The 26,168-nt window shown below is 31.4% G+C and overlaps 4 protein-coding genes across 4 annotated transcripts; 3 read left to right on the top strand and 1 right to left on the bottom strand.

Moving 5' to 3' along the window:
- Positions 1 to 128: 128 nt before the first annotated feature.
- Positions 129 to 5,232, top strand: HELRODRAFT_161523 (hypothetical protein; the record flags this gene model as incomplete). Its single annotated transcript, XM_009021433.1, has 7 exons — positions 129 to 993; positions 1,217 to 1,718; positions 2,016 to 2,389; positions 2,712 to 2,795; positions 3,033 to 3,116; positions 3,411 to 3,477; positions 4,986 to 5,232. 7 exons carry the CDS (start codon positions 129 to 131, stop codon positions 5,230 to 5,232), a joined length of 2,223 nt encoding a protein of 740 aa, XP_009019681.1.
- Positions 5,233 to 5,635: 403 nt separating this feature from the next.
- On the bottom strand, positions 5,636 to 10,009 carry HELRODRAFT_188645 (hypothetical protein; the record flags this gene model as incomplete). Its single annotated transcript, XM_009021432.1, has 10 exons — positions 5,636 to 5,696; positions 5,828 to 5,921; positions 6,032 to 6,149; positions 6,480 to 6,551; positions 6,748 to 6,849; positions 7,000 to 7,179; positions 7,951 to 8,833; positions 9,091 to 9,167; positions 9,408 to 9,510; positions 9,999 to 10,009. 10 exons carry the CDS (start codon positions 10,007 to 10,009, stop codon positions 5,636 to 5,638), a joined length of 1,701 nt encoding a protein of 566 aa, XP_009019680.1.
- A 320-nt stretch (positions 10,010 to 10,329) lies between these two features.
- On the top strand, positions 10,330 to 16,959 carry HELRODRAFT_184982 (hypothetical protein). Its single transcript, XM_009021431.1, has 10 exons — positions 10,330 to 10,403; positions 12,118 to 12,153; positions 12,178 to 12,724; positions 12,762 to 13,152; positions 14,643 to 14,801; positions 14,993 to 15,143; positions 15,475 to 15,574; positions 16,005 to 16,146; positions 16,236 to 16,349; positions 16,469 to 16,959. The coding sequence occupies exons 4-10, from the start codon at positions 12,945 to 12,947 to the stop codon at positions 16,636 to 16,638; spliced, it is 1,044 nt and encodes a 347-aa protein (XP_009019679.1). The 5' UTR covers positions 10,330 to 10,403; positions 12,118 to 12,153; positions 12,178 to 12,724; positions 12,762 to 12,944; the 3' UTR covers positions 16,639 to 16,959.
- A 356-nt stretch (positions 16,960 to 17,315) lies between these two features.
- On the top strand, positions 17,316 to 22,711 carry HELRODRAFT_188643 (hypothetical protein; the record flags this gene model as incomplete). The annotated part of the gene is made up of 4 exons (XM_009021430.1): positions 17,316 to 17,656; positions 20,279 to 20,624; positions 22,027 to 22,166; positions 22,571 to 22,711. Coding segments are annotated over exons 1-4 (711 nt in total), but the record flags the coding sequence as incomplete, so codon positions are not given.
- Between the last annotated feature and the right edge of the window lie 3,457 nt (positions 22,712 to 26,168).

Genomic DNA, 26,168 nt, shown 5'->3' with positions numbered 1-26,168 from the left:
GAAAGTTCAATAATAACTGGACCAGTTAGTGTTAAATCTTCTGCCATTTGTTAGCGTTTGAATTGTTATCTCAGAATAAAATAGATTGGAATTAGTTGACGGTCGAAGTACTCTTCAAATTGAAAGACATGAAACGCCGGCAAATACGATGCTTAAACCAGGTTGATACTCTGTCATCTGATTATGAACCACCAAATATAAGCACCGCCGCTTCGGTTTTCAAAGATAGCACTAAAGAACCAGAAAATGAGAATATTGAAATGAATCTGAAAGCTTCAACTGAAACTTTCAGAAATGATGACAACAAACAGAAAGAACATGACAACACAAAGGTGTCAGGTCTACAGAAAACTTGGTTTAAATTCAGAAGATACCTCAGTAAAGGCAATTTAAACACTTTGCCTACAGTTAATAAAAATAGTTGCATGCTTGAAAAAGCTGAATGCAATGTTGATAAAATCATCAATAAAAATGATGCAACATTAAGCAGTAATAACAATGTTGCTGAAATCAAACAGCCTATAATAAAAACACCAGCTAAGGAGTTGAAAATACCAGATTTGCCTGAGTTGGATGGCAACAACAATGTTACACTCATAAGATCAAAAAATTCTTCAAAACGTTATTCCACTGAAAATGTTGAAAGATGGTTGAAATATTATCACAGTGATAAGATTGGCAATAATAGTTCAAATAACTTCCTTGAGAACACCACAGAAAGTAGAACATTTCACAGATCTCGAACATATGGTAGTCAGCATCATCAACGATCTCACAGGAAATGTCACAGTAGGGATAATTCAGAACTGACATCTTCAAATTCATCTCCTGAACATCATACATCTAAAACATTTCGACAAAGCAGAAAGTGTCATCTGCAGAATCCAGCACTTCAGTTACCTTCTATGAACAACTATCCTGTCATCGATCTCAACAACTACAGGCTTTCCACTGGATACCAAAAATATGCCAGCAAGGAAAACAATTTAAATAGTAATTAACTTTTATTTTCACGTTTCAACTTTATATTTAACTATAGACTAAAATTTATCAGTTGCCAGTTGCAACCAAGATTAGTTTTGAGTGAAATAATAGCTAATTAATCATTCTCAATCTGCCTAGTTTCAGAATTATATAAATTTATTTACAATTTTTGTATTGCCAGTTCAAAAATTTTTGATCATCCTAAAAAATTTGTAGAATTATTTTTTTGCAGATAAATTAACAAGTTCTAAACCAGATGTCAACAACAATTATGAAACTGGAATAAAGAACAAAAAAGTGCCTGCAGATGTTACTTCGTCTTACAACAATTTGAACCCGAGTCTACTTCAGTTTGTTTCTGAATTGATAGATGGTCTTGAAAAGATGCAAACCAACGACAGCACGGTCAATCCGCCAACAACCATTGAACCGACATGGGGTACAAATTATTCCACCAATAAAAGAGTTCCAACTACACATCCCATTCTAAATGATGACACCAATGCAGGCAGATTGAGTAATGTTACTAAAGATGATAGCACTGAAACAATCAAATGCCATCAACACGATGAAACAAGTTATAGAAATGTGATCAACGTTCATGAAACTTGTAGAGGTGACAACATGAATAAGCACAATGTTCAAGCTAAGAAAGGTAGAAACAGAGCAAGTTACAACCATGTCTTTAGAGGCACTGAAGATTATGACGACACTTTACAATATTACTTCAAAAAGTTAGTATTCACGTGATATTCTTGTGAAGATGAACATTGATCAATGTGCAGTGCATGTATTTCAATTGAAAATTGTCTTAGGTTGATAGTGATATGAATCATATATGTGTAAATTTATGTTTGCTAAAAATGTATTTTTGGATATTAAGAACATAACTAACATTTTCATATTAGTTAACCATTCATATACATTTTCCTCTAGATATGAGATGACATATTTATATCCATAATGATATCTTATGTAGGGTTAGGGTTATGGTTAGGGTTAGTAATGTAATACTAATATTACTACTGAAGGAAGCAGTCCAGGCACCTCACAAGCACACCTGACGACAGCAACAGGCATATCATTGATCAAAACTTTTTTATTGCTGGAAAAATTAGCTCTAAAGAGAAAAATAATTATGTTGATTATGAGGACGACGACGTTTTTGACAATTCAATTCTCTTGACAAGTAGAGATAGAAGGATGTCGTTGAATGAGTTTTCAATACCAAGCTCCAACAAAAATATAAAAAATTTCGATTGTAATGTGATTAATAAAGGCCACAACAACAATAATAATAAAAATAATAATAATAATAATTTCAACAAATATCATCTGAATGAAAACACGGTCAAAGTGGAGGTGTTTGATGTGGCGCCATCCATTGCTGCCTGCCTTAGTAACAGTTCGTAACTGTTGAATTATTATTTTTATTCTTTCATCACTTTTAATCGGTTTAAATTTAAATTACATCTTTAGTTTTAACAGAAATTTTTTAAATAAGCTGACAAATAATTTATGACAAATAAATTCATTTTGAGAACGAGAGCTAAGGAGAGGTAAGATAATAATATATTTTAATCATTTTTAATAAATTGTAAAAAGTTTAAGGCAAGAATTTCTGACAATTTTTCCATATTTTTTTCAGTTTATTTCTTCTGAATCGTGTATTCACTTAACACGGAATAGCATTAATCATTTTAGTCCATTTATACGTCTTATTAAAGATGGCCTGAGGTTGATTCTGGACAAAAAACGAGAGGTAGTCTTGGACTTCAACATCAATTCAGATCCTACCGAACTTGTACATGGTTTGAAATTAATTTCTTTCTTCTATACAGCTGTTCTATTCGTCGTTAATTTAGTTTTGCAACACACCACACATTAAAATGATCATTGTTTTATTTGTTTGGTTAGGGTTGTCAAATAATTGAAAAGTCATTTTAAATTTGTCGGTGATTTCGGCACATTTTGTATTGCAGTTAATTACGCTTGTTGAATTAAAAATAGTGTTGAAAAATAAATTTTTTTAAATAAATCTTCATTAGAATTAAGAGTTATTCAGGAAAAGGCCAAGATTTCCCACAGCAATGTATTTGGAATTCTTGAGCATGTCATCAATCTACAATCAAGTAAGTATCATTGTATATACTACAGTTGTTACTCAATTAAGTTGTTTTTTTTAATTGAATGGTTTGATGCGTTTGTACTCTTTTCATTTTAAAAATTCTACAGAAACAGTTTTGCTTATTACAATTTGGTAAGAAATCGTTAGAAGGGCTGCAAATAGTGTGAATGTGCAAATTTCAATTTCTGTACTTAAAATGTCATTTAACTGTGAAAATATACAGCTCAGCTAACCAATTTAGCACTTTTTTTCAAAATTAATTAATATAATCTAGCAATTTTTTTCGTTTTCTTTTAAGGGATGATCCAGAAATTACAATCTGATTTGAAAAACGTTGAAACCGGTGGGGGTAAGATGGTTAAAAGGTAAATTAATTAACTAATTGATTAGTGAAGTTGCAGTTTAAATCATTTGAAATCAATCAATTAATCGATCAATTAATCAATCAATTGTGAATATTTAACGTCTATTTTGTACATAATGATTGTCAATAAATCAATGTTTTTTTGTTGATGTCGTTTTTTGTAATAAATAAATAAAATAAAATTCATAATTAAATTTTTTTATTTATAAACATGCAGTGTGTGTTTTAATAGATATAATCTTATTTTTATTGTTGTTATTATTGTAATTAATAACTATTATAATTCTTTTTTCCAAAATACAATTTATTTAACAAAAATAAATCAATAAATACTAATAATTCGTATGCAAAAAAGAATAGATGAGAATGCAGTTAAGAATGCAATTAAGATGACAATAAGGAAAAAATAGTTGATATGAAGTAAACTGCTCAATGATTATTTTACGTTAAATTAAGCAACTGAAAATTTGAAAAACAAATCTTTTTATAAATGGGCCCCTGCTTTAATGATAAATCTGGAATTTTTTAAAAATTGCACTAAAAAATTGAAGTAAAACAATTCAATGATGCCAGCCAGTCATTGTTGGCTCACAATTTTACTAGATAAAAAGAATATTTACAAATGTTTTCATTGCGTTATGTTAGAATGCTTAAAAGGAATTCAAAACACTTAATATTGAAAACAGTTTAAAAAAACATAGCAAACCACTTGAACGATGAAAGCTTAAACGTAAAAATGAGCTAATATTATTTGTTATTAAATGTTATGAAATGTTATCCTACTTGAATCCCAATTTTTATGGGATCACGATCCATGTTTTATTCTACAGTGATAATGTTGCCGGATTGTGAAAAATTAATTTACCATAAATAATGCTTACAATGAAAAACTAAATAATGAATCGTGTTTTTCAATGTTGAGCGTGTAATATTGCAAAATCTTGTAACAGTAAAGTCCATAATTTGTAACAACAGGTTTAATATGAAGAATTTAAAAAACCGATTCGAAATTAACCTAAAATAGTTTAATAAATTTCGATGTACGAATAAAAAGTAAACGTACATATAAATATAAACGCATAGTAAGTAGATATATACAATGCACAAATCACAATGCTAATGCAACATCAAGCAACATATCTTAACACGGTCTAACTAATAGGCATGCCATGAAAATGGTATCACAGTGCGTTACATATTAACAAATGTACTTGAAACAAAAAGCAACGACATATTAACATGAAAAGTGTTATAAAGGAAAAGACTTGTACAAAAAGGTTGAACTGATGAAAAAGTAGAACGTCTTACGGTGATTCCGCTCGTGCCACGTCAATCAAGTAAGTAGCTCAAATAAATTATAACAAAAATGTTTCTACGTCTAATATAGGTTTGTTATGTGATTAGCCCTTGCAAGCTTCATTCTGTCTACACTAGTTGTGCTGGCAGTCTGGATAACATGCACGCGTATGGTATAAATATAAATTGTTCGACACACATTGTTGCACACAGAAAAATTTATTCTATATCGCGCATACTTTACTCCTCAATGTCCTCACAAGCCAGTTATGAAAAACCTGACCAACACACTCTCAAGGGTATAATGCAATTTACTTCGACTAAATGCGTAGAGCGCCAGTCTGTCATGAGTATGAAGATGCACCGTTATAAAAAGAGATTAAACAAAAACCATACAATGGCGTTAATTCAGATCTATATTTTGGCAGTCATAGGAAATTATTTTTTATTAGTGAAATAGAGCGGACTAACGTATTAATATTTGTCTAATATACTGTATGTATATATACATATACAACGGATTCATAATTAGCGGGCGTTTGTAGGAACATCTAAATGTCAATAGTAGAGTCATATGAATTAAACTGATTTGAAAACACACATATGATTGAATGTAAATCTGAATGTGGTTGATGGCTGTTGAACACAAAACAATTAGATACAGTCAAAGCAAACATGTAAACTCTTAATCACTAAAATTCCAAATTTTTAAAAATATTTAAAAAATTTACAAACGATTTAATTTGCTGACATTGAAGTTTTAATTAAAGTGTGCAAATAAAGTGAAACAAAAAGAGACACGGTCTTAGCAGGAACATTAAACTAGTTTCAAGTAGACACGCGTCCAAACGTCGAGACGAGAATCAGATATACTTGCTTGATTCAATTTTTTTGTTTACCCGTGCAGCAAACTCTTGGGCCCGTCTAACAAAATGGCGTTTTTTCATTTTAAAATTAACTGTTTCATTTTACGGGAAGGGATTATTTAACATTACTGATTGACTAAAAGTAAAATATGCTTAATAAATAAAGTTACATAAGTTGTCAAAACCAACCCCGTGAGGTCTTCGATGTCAATAAGCATGGAATCCTGTGCCATGTGCAAATCATCTCGAGACACTAGTTGCTGCATTAGTTCAATATTCAGCTCTGCAGGGCAATCAATTATCCATTACTTGTAAGTCATTTAACAAAGGAAGCAGTAACATGTTATTAAATAACTACATAATTATTTGATGAGGCTGGTAAGAATATCTGACCTTCGATTCTTGCGTGCAGGTCATTAACTACAACCTGCAACTGAGCAATGTTCATGTTGTTCATCAGCTGAACGTTCAAATGTATTTGTTTGCCATCGCAATAACCTGGCATACCAACCTGCCAAACATTTTGAAACTCGTTGAACAATATTTTGACGATTAACTCATCAAGGTGAAAGAGAGAGAAAATGAGAAATATTGAAAAATAAACAAACGAATTGCGGTAAAACATTTTAATCAATGATATAGGTAGATCGGTCAAGAGTTTGGTAATTTTTTAGTAGAGTATAATTATAGTAAGTATAATTTCTGTTTAGTTTAATTTTCGTTCAACCACGAATTCAATCAATAACAATGCTGACTCAAAACGCAACATATGCCTGAAAACGTACACAACTCAGCTACGTGAATATACATAAAAATGAAAAAAATTTATATAAGAACAAACTATGTCAGCGAGCGGAGATTTGGTTACTTTTTGTTTCTCTAACTGCAACTGCATGTGGGCCATTGGTCTGACCTGGTTGTGATAGCGCAGAATGTGGAAAATGGATGAAGTTTAAAGGATATTTATAATGAAATAATCTAAAAGCAAAGAAATTCAACTTATACAAATTAGAAATTAACTTATTTATTTTTCGTTTAAATATATAAAAACAAAAATGACACAAAGAATGAAGAGATGGTAAAAGACTCGAATATTTTGAATTAAATACCTGAGCCAGAGCCATCTTGGCTTCTGTTTGCAGACGAGCCTGTTTAGAGAAAAAGTCTTCATCATGTTGTTTGCTCCTTGTTATGCTATCATCACTCGTTGACTGTTTTTTTTTAGAAAATTATTTGTTCTATAAATAATAATTTAAAAGCAATTTGTAACGAGATTCAATATTAAATATTATATTATCTAGCTAGGCTTTGTAGAACACAAATAAACAACACATGAAACTGATAAAAGATTAGCAAGATACCATGATAGATGGAATGATATCAGGTCTGGATGAAATCGTTTCACACTTATCCTTTACGTTATCCAGATCAGTTGCTGTTTCGTTCAAATAGAACAGACCAGACGTTTGTTCATTCGACTCATCCTCATCAAGTTTGAATGCCAACTTCTTCCTTATTTCCTCTCTGTTACTCAACTGCGACTGCCATTGGTTGAAGATTTGACTTAAAGTTTAGGAAGTTTTTGATTTAGAAGCAGTAATTATAATCATAATTTTTATGATTTCAGTGCATAGAGATTATGATGTTGTGAATAAGTTGTAAAATGTAAACATTTTTAATCAATACTACAGTTATTACTGTTTAATAGGAACGAATAGGTGGGAAACAGAAATGTCTTTTTAAGAAAATACACCAGATACTAAAAAAATATCCTCGTTGATTGGCTATGCTTAAAAAATTTCATTTAAAAATAATTTCAATAATTTTTTAAATGCAAGCAGCACACACACACACACACACACAGGAACAAACAAACAAACATAAAAAAACATTTAGAGATAGATGATATGCTCACAAAATCATTAACAATTTATCAATGAGTAATTAACATCTACCATCACAGAGCAGATTAGATAAAATAAATGAGCGTAATTTAACGGCAGTGGCAACAAAATAAGATATGATTGCTAATTAGATAAAACATTGGACAGAATATTATCAAAAATACGCGTCGATATATCAGCACATGTAGATTAATGTAAACTGAAAAAAACTCAAACGGTTATATCAACCCATTGTCTTTGAACATCTTGATCGGATTGTTTGTAAGTATGTAGAGATGATGAAGATGATGATATAAACGTGCTATTTGTAATGGTTATAACGGTTCCAACCACTGATGATGACGACGATGCAGAGAGAGTACCTGACTGTGATGATGACATTGTATTGTATGCAATCTTCGGTTCGACCTTTACAACATCTGGAACATTGTTGACGGTATTATTTTCATCATTATTCGTGCTGGCCACATATTCATCATTGACATTTTTAACGTATTCATTGGAGTCGTCATAGAAGTTACTGAAAGGAAGTGATTTAGTGGACTGAATGCCGGGAGTTGCATTGTGGTTAATGGAAACATTGGATGCCGTCGTCATTGTGGCATCGCTCATTGCTGCATCATCCGGTTCAGATGCTGTATCACTCAGTGAGTTGAGGTCCTTGTATCTGTCATGATGCAAGTCAAAGGGAAGAGCATAAGAGTTCATTTTTTTGAGTGCAGCAAACTCCTGGGCCAAACTAAGTAGATTAGTTTTGCGGACTTGCTTCTGAATGTTGATGTCATCTTCACTGTTCTCTTGTGGTTTTTGGTGCAAATTATTAATGTTGTTATCCAAATTTTTTTGGTGAACAGAGATTAAACTTTCATTGTTGGAAGAGATGTAAGTCAAAGAATCATTTGAAAGGATATGCACATTAGCCAGTTGATCTTTTAAAGTGTCATTCACTTCTGAATAATCCGATGCAAACGAGTTGGGATCTGATTCGATTTGAAATTGGGATGAACTGTTTGAGCTACTAAGATTCTTTAAATAATTTTTATTACTGAATCTCAATGGCGAATCTGTTGACATCTCATTGTAGTTGTAGTCGACGTTGTTGTTCCTTATATCTTGCGAGTAGTAGAGTCTGTTGTCCAGCTGCTCCTTGTGGTACTGTTGAAACCTGTTATAAACTGATGAAGATGTGCAGTAGTTGATTGGGTTCTTGAAACATTGGAAGTCAGGCTGTGGCGTGTCATCAGTTGAAACGAGTTGACTCTCCCTATATCTCCTCCAGGCTTGTTGGATCCTGAATCAAATAATGTCAAACATAGTTGGAAAATGAACTTGCAATAATTATGGCAATAAATAGGGGTAGATCAAGACAACTTTGACGAGGGTCAAAATTTAAAAAATGTTTACATCTGGAAATGTGACAGGAAACCACCTAGATCCGATGCTAGCAATGTATAAAATGTTTCTATTTATTTCTAATATGTTTTATCTATTCATTCATAAACTAAAATACGTCCCTCAAATTAGCATAATTTAATAGTTGACCTTAACCTTAGCACTGGCGTGTAAACGAATTGTAGCTGGTCCAAAACATTGTTGTTGTTGTGGTCTTCAACGCTGTACGGAAACTGGGTGGAGTTTGTTGTTGTGCTACTGGAAAAAAAACATCGTGATTGAAAATATAAAGCTAGCAGTTAATTCTGATGCAAAATTTTAATTCCACAGTTTCACTATTTCATTTCATTTAAAATTTTGTCAAAATTTGTTAAGGTTCGTTTATTTATCTTTATTATCTCAATTTCTTTCGATAACATCATGATTATTGCTACATTTTCACATATTTATTCTTTAATTATATAAAAGTTCACCTCTAACCTCGAGTTTATATCTTTGTCTGATCTTGATAATCTTTTCAAAAACTTCATTGGGTATATTATGTTAATTAATTTTATTTTCCTAAGTTTGTATAATCTACGATTAACAATTACAATAAATTAATTAAGTTTTAACGGTGAAAATTAATGTATGACTTTTCAAACTGTTACATTTTAATTTTACTACATCGCAAGCTAAAAATTACAGTTTGATTGTTGCTAATTACATTATAAAAATGTAAAATAGTCAGTTCATTTTTTTAAACTTTTTTAAAAAAATTTAAGAAATATAAAATATAAATAAAAAAAATTTGTAGATTAAATTAAATCGAGGTCATCATCAAATAAATCTTTAACATACAGAGCCAAAATTCATAATAAAATTTAACATCAAAATATTACAACACACAGCAACACAACACAGCTATCATCCACGCTTATTGATCTGGGATTCTCCTTCACAGCAGCCTGTGCTTGTGTGTGTTTCTGTATGTGTGTGTGTACGTATGTGTATGTGTGTGTGTACGTATGTGTATGTGTGTGTGTTTGTCTCTATCGTCTCAAAACATCGCCAAGCATGCTAACGTCCTCGACATGTGGTCTATATGATAACAATGTATGTGTATGTATATGTATGTGTATATATATTAATCTTGTATGTGCGAACGTGTTGCATATGTGCATATGTTTATATAATGGATATGTTTATGTGTATTTGAGTATATGTTGTACATGTGTATATGTGTGTATATATATATATATGTATATATATATATGTAATTGTATTGTATGTATTGCGTACATGAATGTCTGTACATTGTAACCTGTGTATGTATGGATGTTTATGCTTGCCTGTATGTAGGCTAATGCTAATTATTTATACTTATTTTTTAAAGTTTCAAATCTATATATATATATATATATATATATATATATAATATTAAAACTGTCAGAAATGCAATTATTGATGAAAACCACAGCATGTTCCGCGTTAGTTAGCTTCCTCTTTAATTTTTCGATTTTTTTTAACGGTAGTTCGTAAATCATTATCAAGTTTCTTGAGTTCAAAGCCAAAATTTTATATTTATTTTAGGCATAATAGAACAAAAAAGCTTTATCGGTATTCCTATGCCATCTTCAGTGTTCAAATTGATACGTTGTGCATGTGGCCGAAGACTCATGTATATTATATTATATCCTGTGCCTCTACATTGTTTATTCTTTGTTTAATGTGAATACTTAACGGTCGTTTATTTAGTTATTACGATCAGTGTGACACTTTTACGTGTCATCATTATCAATGATTCCTCTGTTTCTAAATTTATTTGTGGGAAGGATTGTTGAATATTGATGTTTTTGTTCTATGAGTATTTGAGCATTGATTCGGCTAGTCGTAAATTATAATGATTGTTACTGTTATGTAAGATAAGATTTCAACATTGTTGTCCAAGATTTTAGTTTTGTGTTTCTCTTTCATATGACTGTTTATAGCTCCAATTTTTACGTGCATCGTGAGTCTACTCCATAGTTTGGTGGTCGTCTTAAGGATATTATATATAGATTCCAATGTATTTGTACTTTAGAAGAGTTTTGCAATTACTCCTTTGTAGATTATAATATTTTTTTTATTAAATAAAAAAATAATTTTAAGAGCAGTTTAACATGAACGGATAACAAAATTAAGTTCTGAAAAATTCATAGGCTAGTTATTAAATATTTACGCGAAACAATCTCATTATAGCTGCCCAGCCACTCCATCATATTTCTTTCCACACCTCTTGCATTATAAAAAAAACAACAACAGCCTAATCTTTAAATATCCTAACAAATGCAATGTCCGAAATTTTTGTGACAAAGATAATTTTAATTTTTAAAGAAATGATTTACAAAACTGTTAGTAGAAAATAGATAACGAAAAATTAACAGCCTGCTTTTATATGGTTTGAAATGCAACAGGCAATCATGAAAATGCTTAATATTCATCGTTTTTTTACACATATTGCGCCTCTACTGCCCTAATTTAATGACAGTAATAACATAATAACACCTATTAGCCCTATAGTTAGTGTGATTAAAGACCTTTAATTTTAATAGATACTGTCAATATTTTTTTAGCTGAAGATTAATTTTTAAATAATTTCTTTTAGTTTTCTCATCGCTCAACAAATATCAAAATTTCGTAAACCCTTGTAAACTATCTGTGACGCACAGTTTACAGAAAGTTTTTTTGTGGTTGAATGTTCATGTTGGTGTCGATTTTTAAAATTTTTTGTTTGTATAACAAATTGTCAACATGTAGGTTATTTAAAAATTGAAAAGCATTTAACTTTTTTTTATAAATTTTTTTAATATTTTAAAATAAACAGGTGTAGAAAGAATTAAAAAATTATATTGTAATAGTAGGAAGGTTTGATCAGTCGAAAGAAGAGATTTTGATTAAAATTTACGAATTATTTGATGATTGATGCAAATTTGTTAATTTTCAACGTTTTTAATTGACGATTATTAGAAATCTAGCAGAAAAAAACTAGCAAAAAAAATAAAACAACAAACACCATAGTATTAATTGGTCGACAATGATTGAATCATGCGAACGTACACACACACAGACTCTCTCTCACACACACACACACACACAAACACACACACACACACACACACACACACACACACACACATACATACATACATACACATCATCCAGTCCAGAGATAGCCACCGATACTACCAAATCGAACATGTGTGAGAGAATATTGCAGAGAATGAGAGAATCACAAATCAAATCTTGGTCCAAGTCGACCTTCAATCCCTTGGTAAGGTCTTCCAATCCAAACGCCTACAACGGTGGTAACAGAAACATCGGCCTTAGAAATTGTACTCCTAACTTAATGTTTTGTGGCGCAAAGGTAATAATTGCATAATTCAATGATTTCTGACATACGTTCGTCGTACGTTTGGTGTTTGCTACATGCAAATGTTTCCACCTATGTGGAAATTGTGAAGTGTAGCATACGAGCGATACATGTGTTAATTTAGAGTGTTAACTCATTATGACCAAGTCATTTTAACTCGTTATAATCAAAACTTTCATAAAATTACGCACCATTAAAGAACATCGCCGGCTGACTCACAACATCACAACACGTTAGCACAATTATCAAAAAGACTTATTATTAAAATAATTACTGAATAAATCACTTTGAGGTAATAATCTTTCATCGGCGTTATTTACCAACACTTGAATCACCTATGAATATAATACTCAAAACTATTATGTTTATTCTGATTATATATATTATATATATGTATATATAGATTATATATGTTTATATAGATTATATATATTATATATATGTATATATATATATATATGTATATATTGCATACATATTACGTACATATATAGGCAAGTAAACCGTTTAAAAGCAGTGGATTTATTAGTTTTAAAATTAGTAGTGTTTAATATAGTTAATTTTTTCGTAGATTTTGTTTATTTTCTAATTTAATTGGTTAGTCTCATCATTAGAGGTAATGTCTTCAGTTAAAGTTTTTATGTTTTTGATACTATCTGGCATCAATTTTAACGCGAATATGAGGGCTGCTGGCGGTTACTCGCTGACAAATCGGCCAAAACTAACGAACGCAATACTGGAGAGTATGAAGGCCGGCCTGTGGTTTATGGAGGAACACGTGGAAAGTGTCAACCTGGATGCACTGATTGGAGTTAGGATGGTCTACGGTTGGTTAACTTTGATAGACCATTTTTTTTAAATTGTTTTGGTATTTTTTAGAATAGTCATGTCATCTTGAATCTCCACTTGCATTGTTCAAACGCTGGAAAACTTATAAAAAAAATGTCGCAAATTTTTTATGTTTAAAATTATATAAATTTTTTTCAGATATTTTCTAATTTTATAAATGTTTTACTGAATTAAATATCTAAATTAAATGACCATATCTGACATCAAGAAGTTTGTGGCTTTTTTAATAGTGATGTAACACAAATTGTTGATAATGTAATGAAGCAATTGCATCTCGTTTAACGTTAGATTCATTCAAGAACTATAGTTTGATTCCTCAACTGACTTCATGAACATTATTTTAAAAATTTATTTAAAAATTAATCTTACCAGAATTTTTATAATATTGATATTTGTATATGCAAATTACCTTTTCATTTGAATGACCATGGCAGATGTTAAAATGATCACAGCTTAAGTTTAAATGACGTTGGATATATTTAGATGTATTGTTTAAAAAAGATAGTTGATGGGGTCGCCGATATTTTTTGAAGGTAGATGAGGTTTTGGTTAAGGACATATATTTTTAAGAGTAACATTGCAAGAGGGGTGTTGTGATGGGCTATTATTTATTTCCTATCTATTTTTGGTGGTTGTATTTATTGTGCATAGTTAATAGTGCACGAAAATTCAATATTGGACGGATGCGATGTAATTTGTTTTTGTGTTCGTTGATATTACTTCTGAAATTGCAATATTCAACGAGTAGGCAGTGCTGGCTGTAAACGTTGGCACTTTTATTCGTCGAATCTTTCGCAGAAATACGATTGCCGCCTTATCAGCGAGATAGAAATATCATTTCTAACATAGAGCTAACACCCTAAATGGATTTTATAAAAAAAACTTAATAATGTTGATTTTTATTGAATATTTTAAAATGTAATTTTTTAATTTGTTTCGCACAAGGTGCCTGATAATCACAGCAGAAGCATTATTATATGGAAAAATATAAACGAAATGCACACGCACGTTCTTCTTTTTTAGAAACATTTAATTAAATTATGTAAACTACGCCATGTCGTTGCGTTGCGTTCATGTGTCGTTCTGATTCATCCGCTTGGAAACTTGATTGATTGTGTTTGAGAAATTTATGTACTTGAAAATTTTGAAATGGCTTGTTCGCGTAGTTACATGATTTGTGATTCTATCCATTGTTTTCAATCGAATTTACTGTAAAGTCACTTTTAGAAACATTTTTTAGTTTTGAATTTGAAATTATAAAAACACGTTTAAGCTTGTTTGCTAAAATTCTGAAAAACATTAAACACGTAAATTTAAATTCTGAAAATGTAATTCATTTATCTTGCTTGTTCTTTTAATTAATTTGTGCAATCAACTCAGGCTTTAGTCTGACATTTGATGAATCTATTGGTTAATTGAAATTCTTTCCTCTAAATTTTAAATAGACAAATTTTCCATCTGAAAACAGATCAACTCTTTAGAGTGCGGGATGTGATCAAACAAATAAACACCAACCAAACTTATGACGAAACTTTGGAAAAAATCGCTAGAATGATCGAACAATGTAGATCTATTATCGACTCAGCCATTCCCCACGACAGCGTCAACGAACCCAAATACTTTGAAAGTATAGCTTTAATCATTTTGTTTAGGGTTTCAAAAACATTTTTTTTTAAATTATTACTAAAGGTATTTATTGTTTGCAAGACTTTTGAACTTTTGAAGAAATTTAATTCTAGAGTATTAAATTGTAGTCATATGCTATAAATCAAAATAAAATTAACAATCCGAAATGAAAATTTTCAAATGAACGAGCAGAGATAGGAAATCTGCTGCAAACATCATGGATCTTTAACGACACACCACGCTCCATCGATGAATCTCTTTTCATGAAACCCACCAAACCAATGAGACGGATCAATGAAAAACAATCCGACAACTGCATAGGTCTGCTCATCAACGAGCCCAAGTAAATACAAGACAGTCAATGCTTATAATCTAATCATGCGTTAATCCTTAATAATTCTTACAAAATATCATGTCGTTTTGTTTACACAAACTTCAGCTGTCCATATTTATATTCGGTCAAGATATAAGAGACTGTTGATATTATTTAAAATGTTTAATGGTTTCAAACATATATATATATATATATATATATACATATATATAATTATACATATATATATAATTATATATATATATATATATTGTAAATTAACAAATATATAAATGTAATTATTTATCCGATAACATTAAATGCATTTAATTTACGCACCAAATCTTTTCAATTTCAAAAGATGTCGCATCTCGAAGAAGTGTTGGGACATGATGACCTTTCCAGGTGCGATACTCTACATGCTAACGCATCAACTCTTCTACTTCCTGATCGCCATCATGGTCAGTTGGTACTGCGGCTGATGCATGGATCGGTGGTGTGCGAGTTGGATGTCAATTAGATGATGAGCTGCTACCTCATATATCAGAGTCTATTTTAGTGGTAGATTTAGATAAAAAAAATTGTAAGAAAAAATAGGAAGAATTTAGAGATTATAGATGAAAAATAAATGTGAGCCAACTCAAACAACATTTGCTCAACAAACCTCAAAAAACAATTATTCATTCTAAAATACCACGTTTAATTATACGAAATTTTTGGTCTACAAGTCTAGGTCTACGTTGTCTTGAGTCATGAAATATGTTGCGTAAAATAACTCTGGGAATTGTATTAACGCGTTCAGTAATATTGAAATGAGTTAATTGTTGACATGGTACAAAAAAAGTATGTAAAGAAGTTTGAAATTTATATTTCCTCTGATTGTCTCATCAGAATGACTGCCTGCCAGACAGCCCAAACAGCTACCCAGGAATGAAGATTGACGAATTTTGTGCCAACATATACACCGAGTACGAGCACATTGATAAGAAGTTGAACTTTCAACTCGAATATCAAGACATATTCATGGAGCAAGGTTTAGCTAATCTTTTTTATGCACGATCACACGCGCACACGCACATAAAAACATTTCGTAAGAATATTCCTTTTCCATCTTCCAAACAGCTGCATTCTGTGGTATGGTGGGTTACAAAAATTTCTTCAAATACAGATACATTCAAAAGATCCTTTCATGGCAGAATAAGAAACTTGGGTGCTGGTTTGATGACAAAAGCGATGGTTTTTGAAATTTTCATTTTAAAATATTTAAATTTGGATAAATAAGAAAATAACAAAAAATGAACAACATCATATGATACTTAAAAAAATTAAAGCAAATCATATTCATACCTATTCAGATGAAGAAGACCAAGTAACAATTTCGAACCAGCGGGAACAAGAAGATCGTGGTGGAAGAAGTAAACGAGTGAAACGCGAGGAGAAGATGATTGGAGATGCCTGTCTCTGCCACAAATCAACTGTGGCTCTGGCTGCTCTGGTTCAATTCCTAAAGCACGGCTTCTATTAAAAATCATTTCTATTCACGGTGCTCATCAGTGCAAAATTATCATAATTTATTAAATGTTTGTTTAGCAGAGGAAATCATTATTTAAAATGTTAAAATGAATATTTGCTGTTAACATAAAAACCATTGCCGCTTGTTTTTTGACGAATCTTTTAAAAAATCAAAATTATAGCAAAAGAAAAGAAATCACACTAAATAAAAATTGACCAAGTGATGATTCCTCTTAACATTCCATCTTTTTTTGCTTATCAAGTTCAATTTTTGGTCGATTTTACACATAAAACGATACTTTTTCTGACTTTTATTATAAAACTTCCAGGGCCATAAATCCGCCACTGTATATATATATATATATATATATATATATATATATATATATACACAGTTTATTATTGTATATATATATATATATACAATAAATAATTATATAAAATTAAAAAGAATAACAATAATTAATGCGGTATATATAACCGTGTTGGTATGTTTAAACATAAACTTTAAGTATAGTGGTATCAATATATGTGTAGCTTTTGTGCATGCACCTGTAGAAAAGTTTCAAATTTTCTATGAAGACTTATGAACGAATGAGTATATGTACGTACGGATGCATGGTTATGTCCGCATATACACTCACACGTTCAATGACTCTTTCCATTCATAAATGATGCTCGCCTGATTTCCAGCTTGAATTTTCGCTTCGCGAACAGTTGATTTCGTTTATTACTGCAATAACATACAAGCTTGTATCGGATTAGTTACTGTAAATTCTAGAATATATCGATATATATATATTTAAACTTGGGATTAGTCGATATTTAAATTTAGATTTTAAAATTAAGATGAACGAATAAGCGAGAATAAATTTAAATTAAATCTAAACATTGGATAACTCTTTCAATCATCGATAAAAAATATTTTTTATTAAATGACTGGAAAATGCAAACGCCTATCTCCTGGCTACTTTTGTGTTGTTGTTGGTGGTGGTGGTGCTGTATAACCACACAGATGATCATCTCGTCAGGTTGGCTTCGATTTAGCTGTTTTTATTAATTTCATTCCATCTTTTTTCTTTTACAAAATGCACAGCCTTAGGAAGTATAGGGAAACAAGTAAAACAAAAAAACACTTTAATAAAGTCGATCACATGATGTTACTGTTGAAATAATATCTGGTTGTAAAACAAATTTTCAAAAAGCTTCATTAAACAACAGCAAAATTCAAACTACACATCTGCACATATTGAATGCTGTTGCATAGTATAGTGTTTAATGTCTGTTTGAAAAAACTTTTAAGAAAAAATCGAAGTTTATCTGCTAGATAGATATACAATACACTATTCAAAGTTTCGATTAGTAAGCTAGTAAGCAACTACAGTATATAGTATTCTTTACTGGCATTTGACTAAGGTAGAATTGTTAATGCGTGACTATTATATGGACTCACTCCCAGATTCTATGTTGACATTGCAATCAATGCAATTGCCATCTGCATTCGTTCTGTTTACTCCAGTTCAGCAGCGAACATTTAAATTAAACCATAGATGATATCAGGCATTGCATTCATTTGAGTTGATGTGCAAATGGGGGCTACTTAGCAAGTTTTTTATTGTTACGTTACATTTTCATCAAGTTCTTTTTACCTTGTTTTTTAAAATTGTGGAATACACTCACAAAAAAGTGCTTCCAATTTATTTTGCTACCGTGAATAAAAAATTTGAAAAAATGTCTCTTTCGATAGAGATTGTTGTAATGAGGTTTGTATGTGGTTTGAACCATGCACTGAACAACTGGGAATGAAATTTTTTTCGGTCAATTAAACAACAATTTTTAATTTTTATTTCAAATTGTTAATCCTCGAGCAATTCACTTAGATCAAAAAAGAAATATTATTACTTTTTTTGATGCATTCGTTTTCGAAACATGACCCGACTCGACGGCATTGCATGCTTACACATCCTCACTCAGGCAAACATGTCAACCAGCTTACAAAAGCTGAAACATGAGAACGAGTTTTATGAAAGGGTCGTCGTACAAACACCAACAAACTCAGGCGTGCACTTCTCGCAGGTACATACGCGCGTATGTACATGTAACGCGCGTATGTACACGTTTGTTCGTACGCAAGCAATACGAGCCGACATGGTCTGGCGTTCTTCCACGTACGCGATGATTCATGAAAGCGTTCATACACGCATGTACTGCACTATATACGCTCAGTTACAAGTACCTATCTACAAACATAGACGCCGTTGTGCACAAAAGTAAACACAGATATAAACCTTAAAATTAGGATTCCATGTACACGCAGATATTTACACAAAACTGTATTTGAAGCCGTGTCATGCATACACATACGCAACATTAGAAGCAATCTACTAATGGGCCGCTAACATGCAGTGGCGTTTTAATAAATAAAAATAAGCAGAGGCATACATGAGGTTAGATATGCATAGTTTGATCATTTCAAAATAACAATAACGTCTTTGTATGTATATACGATGAACATTAATGACTGAACTTTTTAAATTTATCATAATTCGTTTAAATGTTTCAGTTAGGATTGACCTGACGTAACGCGGTGAGGCAAATGAAAATGCGTATTGACGCCTGATCGACATGAAGCGTGGAAAACCAAATGTCAACAATCATTAAACATGAAACATAAAATTTAAAGAATTTTTCATTTATTTAGAAAAAAACTGTTGCTGGTAATTTCCTCCATCACCAGCTAATAAAATTTTAACGATGACAACCATCAAAAAAATATCCTTTGCGAAATTTTGCGGCTTATGTATTGAATCATCATTGATGCAATTTATCAGTATCACTCCACCGCAGACAAACCAGCAGCACCAACGATCCTCTACTACGCAAATTGAGATTCATGAACAAACTTTTATTTTTATTTCTCCTGCTCTAACTGCTATAATGCTAATTTCAAAATGACAAACTGTTAACGTGTTATTGCACCATACGTTATTTCAATAATTACATTCACGTTTGAAGAAAATCAAAACGATTAAAAGAATTGAACTAACGCTAGATTTGTTGATGTTCAGGCAAGAATGATGAAGACTTTAAAACAAATAATATTTTGTTCGGAGAATTAATTTTTTGAATAAAATCGGAAAATTAATTTTTTTAATAAAATCATTTATTCTGCTGTCTTGCCTTGCGATATGTTATATTAGAATGCAATCAATGTTAGAACACAAAGCCACCACGGACCATATATTTGTTACCATTTAGCTATGGCAGCCATGGCTAAATGCTTTCCTTAAATAATTAAATGATGTTTGTGTGGTAGAAATCGGTTAAAGGGACCAGCCGCTCATTTGGGCCACTCACTCTCCCAAGTCCCGAAGTTGATGGGTTATTGGTTTTATATGCGGGCACTGGACATACTCAATTTAATTTCATTTGCTATTTTTGATTTATCAAACAATTTCATTGTTTTGCTAAACTTTGTTAATTTTTTTAGATCGAAAACTCATTGTATACTTTAGCAATTTATTTTTAAAACAAATTAAATGGAAATATAAATAGGCATCAATGTCTTGATGGTACAAATTTGTTTCGATTTTATCAACATCAAGAATTCTTTTAAATCTTTTGAATTTCTCTCTACGCACCCATACTTCCAGGGGACTTCATCGCACAGACGATCGAGAATGAAAACGTCAGAAAAAATGAGAACTCAAGAAGTAGAAACAACAAGATAAACGAAATCGATGATGACAACCGCGAAGACAACAACAACAGCAGCAACAACAACAACAACGACGACGACGATAACGACATAGGTACTACAGAACCTTCACTGATATTGACACCGTCCGAACCACAAACGGAATATTTACACTCCAATCTCGTGCTGACCTGCCACGTGCACGCAGGAGATCCGGTGATGGCCAGGAAGAGCAAGAGAGGAATGCCTCATCTCTACTGGCACGATAGCAAGGGTGACGTCATCGAACAACACTCTGCAAGGTTTGTTCCTAATTCCGAAGCAGTTTAATTTAGAGATATTGGAAATTAAAAGTTGAAAGAATGAGTGAATGAATGGATAGATGGACTAATAAATGAATGAATGAATGAATGAATGAATGAATGAATGAATGAATGAATGAATGAATGAATGAATGAATGAATGAATGAATGAATGAATGAATGAATGAATGAATGAATGAATGAATGAATGAATGAATGAATGAATGAATGAATGAATGAATGAATGAATGAATGAATGAATGAATGAATGAATGAATGAATGAATGAATGAATGAATGAATGAATGAATGAATGAATGAATGAATGAATGAATGAATGAATGAATGAATGAATGAATGAATGAATGAATGAATGAATGAATGAATGAATGAATGAATGAATGAATGAATGAATGAATGAATGAATGAATGAATGAATGAATGAATGAATGAATGAATGAATGAATGAATGAATGAATGAATGAATGAATGAATGAATGAATGAATGAATGAATGAATGAATGAATGAATGAATGAATGAATGAATGAATGAATGAATGAATGAATGAATGAATGAATGAATGAATGAATGAATGAATGAATGAATGAATGAATGAATGAATGAATGAATGAATGAATGAATGAATGAATGGTAATTATATAATTTTATCACTAGCATTAGCAATGTATTATCAAAAACAATGCAATGGATTAAAAATGCATTCAAAGAATGTTTTGAAATAAAATTTGAAAAGAATATAAGACTCATTTGATGTTGAGCCAAGCAACACAGCAGTAGCAAGCTGGCAGGTTGAGGTTGTGTTTGTAATTGTCCGTCGTCCAAGAGCCATGAGTAATAAAATGGATGAATGAATGAATGAATGAATGAATGAATGAATGAATGAATGAATGAATGAATGAATGAATGAATGAATGAATGAATGAATGAATGAATGAATGAATGAATGAATGAATGAATGGTAATTATATAATTTTATCACTAGCATTAGCAATGTATTATCAAAAACAATGCAATGGATTAAAAATGCATTCAAAGAATGTTTTGAAATAAAATTTGAAAAGAATATAAGACTCATTTGATGTTGAGCCAAGCAACACAGCAGTAGCAAGCTGGCAGGTTGAGGTTGTGTTTGTAATTGTCCGTCGTCCAAGAGCCATGAGTAATAAAATGGAATTTAAAAAAAAAATCAGCTGCAACAGATGTCGCAAACAGCCAACGCATCTCACTAATTTTCTTTAAACCATTTTAAAGTTTATGCAGACAACAAAAAATTGACTTTAAAAATTAAATATAATAACATCTAACATAAAATGCAACTTGTAAGCATGAAATTAATTTAGCATGGAATTATTTTAAAATCTGGATTAATTAAAATGACCAGACTGAGAATAGAGCGACCAGACGTTTACACAGTAAAGTTGTACATAAGCAACATAAGCACGGAGCAAGCGGGCCTCTACAAATGTGCATTAACCTGGGCCGACCTCACAGAGGAAAAGTATCTCCGTGTTTATGTGCTGGGTAGGTCATTGGTTCCAGTTTTCTTTTTGTGTTTATGTGAATTATTTTCTCAAGTTTGGTTAACGGTTAATCTCATTTGTATAGAGTGCAATTTTATGCTCATTTATCTTTATTTGTTATGCATTGTATTTGGTTTTTAGTCTTAAACACGTAAAGTAAATAGCATGTGATCAGTTCAATGCCTAATGCGTACACTGTAGGTGTAAGAATTGTGAATTTATCTTCATAGTGAGTGCGATGTATTGGTGGTTATTCATTTTTGTTTTTTGACACAGGCAAAGATTGAAGATCATAAACATGAGTTGTTGTTATAAAAATGTTATTATCGCGAGCGTGTGTGTTTATATAGCAATTAATATAATGTCTGTATTCATTTCCTGATTGCTTTAATCCCGTATGACCAGACGACATCACATTCACCGGCGCTGATGATCCCACGAAAGAAGTGAACGCTGGCGAAAACGTTCAACTGAACTGCAAGGTGCAAACCAACCTGCTCCCAACCATCACCTGGAAGTTTAATGGCACTATCATCAACAAACATGGTAGGATATTTTTTTTGACTTTTCATCATGCAACTTTAGCCAGCGTAGAACTGCTTCTACACATTCCTTACTGTGATCAAACTTTTGTTCGACAAATGCTGTAGCGTCGCACTACTCAAGATTGTGTTTGAGTTGAGTCGAGTTAGGAAGAGATGTTCCTCAAACTATGTCATCCATCGTCTAGTAAACATGCGAAGCGTTTCAATGCTCTTTATTGTTTCCAGTCACGGCCTCATTGAAACGTGCAACGGACTTCTAATGTAATGTCTGAATTAAATTTTTGACCAAATAAAATGTTTTTGAGATAGTAACTAATAAATTTCATTAATGATGTTGCCACTTGTGGAGAAATTTATATTACACCAATCGTTAATTGTTGGAAAAAAATTGTTTGGTTTCGAAGTTTTAAGATATTTTAAATTTATTAACAGTCAATCCAGGTAGATATACGCTGAAAAAAGATGGAAGCTTGTTGCTGAAGAGAGTCTCGAAGAAAGATGCGGGTATGTACGAGTGCAAAGTGACCATCGAATCTCTGGGCACGTTCAGAACAAAAATGGTCCAAGTCAGAGTTCTCTGTAAGTTTTCTACTCTCTCTTTCTCTGCGTGTGTTTTTGAAAGTAAAAATTTTAGAACTGAAAACTTTTCCTGGTAATGCATTTCAATTGCACAATAAACTTTCAAAGTGGTTTTTCACACGAAACATTTACATTGAAATAGAACGAGAATGAAGTAATAAAGGAAATGAAACAAATAAATCTTAGAGCAGTTTCCCTTTGAAACTTTTTTTATCGTAATCAAACTTTTAGGCACAGCAAACAATCACATAGACACACACACACAAACACACGCACAAACACACACACGCACAAACACAGAAATACGTAAAAAATTTATACTTAAACACATCAATGTAGAAAGAAATAGTCATGAAAAAGTGGATATATACAAGGAAAGATTCTTGAAGGGTTAATGATGCCTGCAATAGCAACTGTTCACCATCCAATGAGAAGCGTGGAACATGCTCACGTGACCTCACATGACCTCAATTACTCTCAAATCTTCACTGACGTCAGATGTGACATTTTGTTTTCTTTTATAACTCTTGCGATGACTTGCTCAAAATTTACAAATTCTCGATGTTTTTGTTGAAGTTGTTGTTGATGTTGTTGTTGATGTTGTTGTTGATGTCGTTGACGACAACGATTTTTTGTATATTGTTTTTTTTTGCTGTTTTTCATTGTAGGTTATATAATACAGTTTTTTTTAGTTTTGTATGAATGATTTTTTCCGCACAAATTCAAATTACACGCTAAAATCTTCTTGTATTAATTTATTTTTTGTGATTGTGGTGTATTTTCCTTTGAAAAATGAACCAATTCATTATTCGTATCATCTATTACATGAATTTGATGCGCTACAAAATTCTTTACAAGTAAACGATATGTAAACAATGTTAGCGCGTGACCTATGGAAGACCAAAGAGAACGACAGTTGTCGGGAGTTATGTTAAGAGTTTGCAGAAACAAATATTCACTGAGGTTTTTCAATTCAATGAAGGTTTTTTCGCTTAACGAATTAAGCTTATAAATATATGCTAGTTTATTTATTCATATTTACATAGTCACAAAGTCATCAAATTAATGACTTCAAATAAAATGAATAAAAAAAAATAGAGTTCAGTTTTTTTTAAATCAAACTTTGTTTTCAAGATAGTGCCTTTAATTCAACAACATACAACAACAGATGAGCACGCACGCACAAACTCTCACGCACACGCACGCACACACACACAACGCCAGGGTCATAAACCACGAATGTTTACAAACAAAATACAAGCAGCACTTGAACATACAAGAGTATGAATTGCATTACAACAAACATGTGTAATGCAATTCATACTCTCTATGTGGTGCATACATACAACAAATATGCAGACATACATACAGATATAAAAAATATACATTAATTATACATACATGCAACAACAACATACATGTATGTATATACAATATGTGTATATAATTATATATAAACATGTTTACATGGGAAAATGTATGTACATCGTTATATAGACAACAGTATAACATGTAATTATTTTGCATTATTCACGTGAGCAAAAAAGTTTTTTATTCAAATATAATATTTGGAAATTTTTTAGAAAAATAAAGTTTGATTAATGAAAGAAGATGACATTTAATTGCACTCGTGAGATGAATGTTGCCAGGGTGTAAATCATCAACATGTGTTTGTTTAGCTCTCTTTCTCTCTCTTCCTCTCTCTCTCTTTTTTCTCTCTCTAAGAAATAAATAAAAATAAAATTAGAGGTCCATCATATATAATCTGATGAAAAATAGATAAGAAGATGTGAGAATGATTAATGCCGACTTGTTGGTTTAAGGAACGTGGTCGGATCAGCGATGAATGAATGGAACATGAAAAATGATAAGGCATTTATCCTGTCTTCTGGGACCCCTGGCTACTTTAAAAGTAATAAAAACAGTGATAACATTTATTATGTTGTTGAATAAACATTTCGAAATTAAAAAGAAAATAATAGGTTTGTTTATATATAAATATATATTAATATATATTTTTACAAAAATTCTACAAATCCATTAATTAAAATAATGTGTTTTACCAGTGTTAAGCAAAATGTGGGTCGAGATGGTTATATAAAGGGCATTCTGTGATTTGATAAATTCACAATTAAAATATTTTCAAATTAAAATTCTTTTTATTCCGATGCAATAAAATTGAGGTTTTTTTTTTCTCTCTCTCAGAGATTCTTTTGAATTCGAACAGGAATGTTAATTAAACTTGACATCCGCTAACAACAAATAAATATGCAACCTTGTTAATAAATCACCATCATCGTCGTCATCGTTAACATCATCATCATCGTTATCATCATCATCATCGTTATCATCATCGTCGTCGTCATCAGCGACATCAATATCATCTTATTCACAATCAACATTCACGTATATCATACCTAACATTACTGTTGTTTTACTTGCATAAGTTTAATTTGAATATTAAGTATATTAAATAAAGCAAGACGGACATCATAATAGGATAAATGGAGCATGCAAGTTATCGTTTGAAGAATTTAATTTTTATGTTATATGTTATCACCATGGATATGATATATCCATTGTTATCCCATATAGCGCACACACACATCGCGCGCGCACACATTCATGTTTTTTGTATAGCTTATACGTCCGCCTATGTATACACAGTATAGACATACATCTTCAAAGTAAATTTCAATGTAAATAAATTTGTTGTTTGTACATCTATGAGAAGTGAGAATCAAAACAAACGAAGCGAACAGATCATCTGCTGTACATAAAAATCGTACACACAACACACACACACACACACCCCACGCATACGAACGAACGATGTACAAAAAAGATTTATGTAAGTGGTGGAGTAGAAGAGCGGGCAG

Source organism: Helobdella robusta (assembly GCF_000326865.2).
Source record: "Helobdella robusta unplaced genomic scaffold HELROscaffold_3, whole genome shotgun sequence".
Lineage (NCBI taxonomy): Eukaryota > Metazoa > Annelida > Clitellata > Rhynchobdellida > Glossiphoniidae > Helobdella > Helobdella robusta.
The sequence above is the reverse complement of the archived record's forward strand: the minus strand, read 5'-3'. Positions and strand labels throughout refer to the sequence as shown.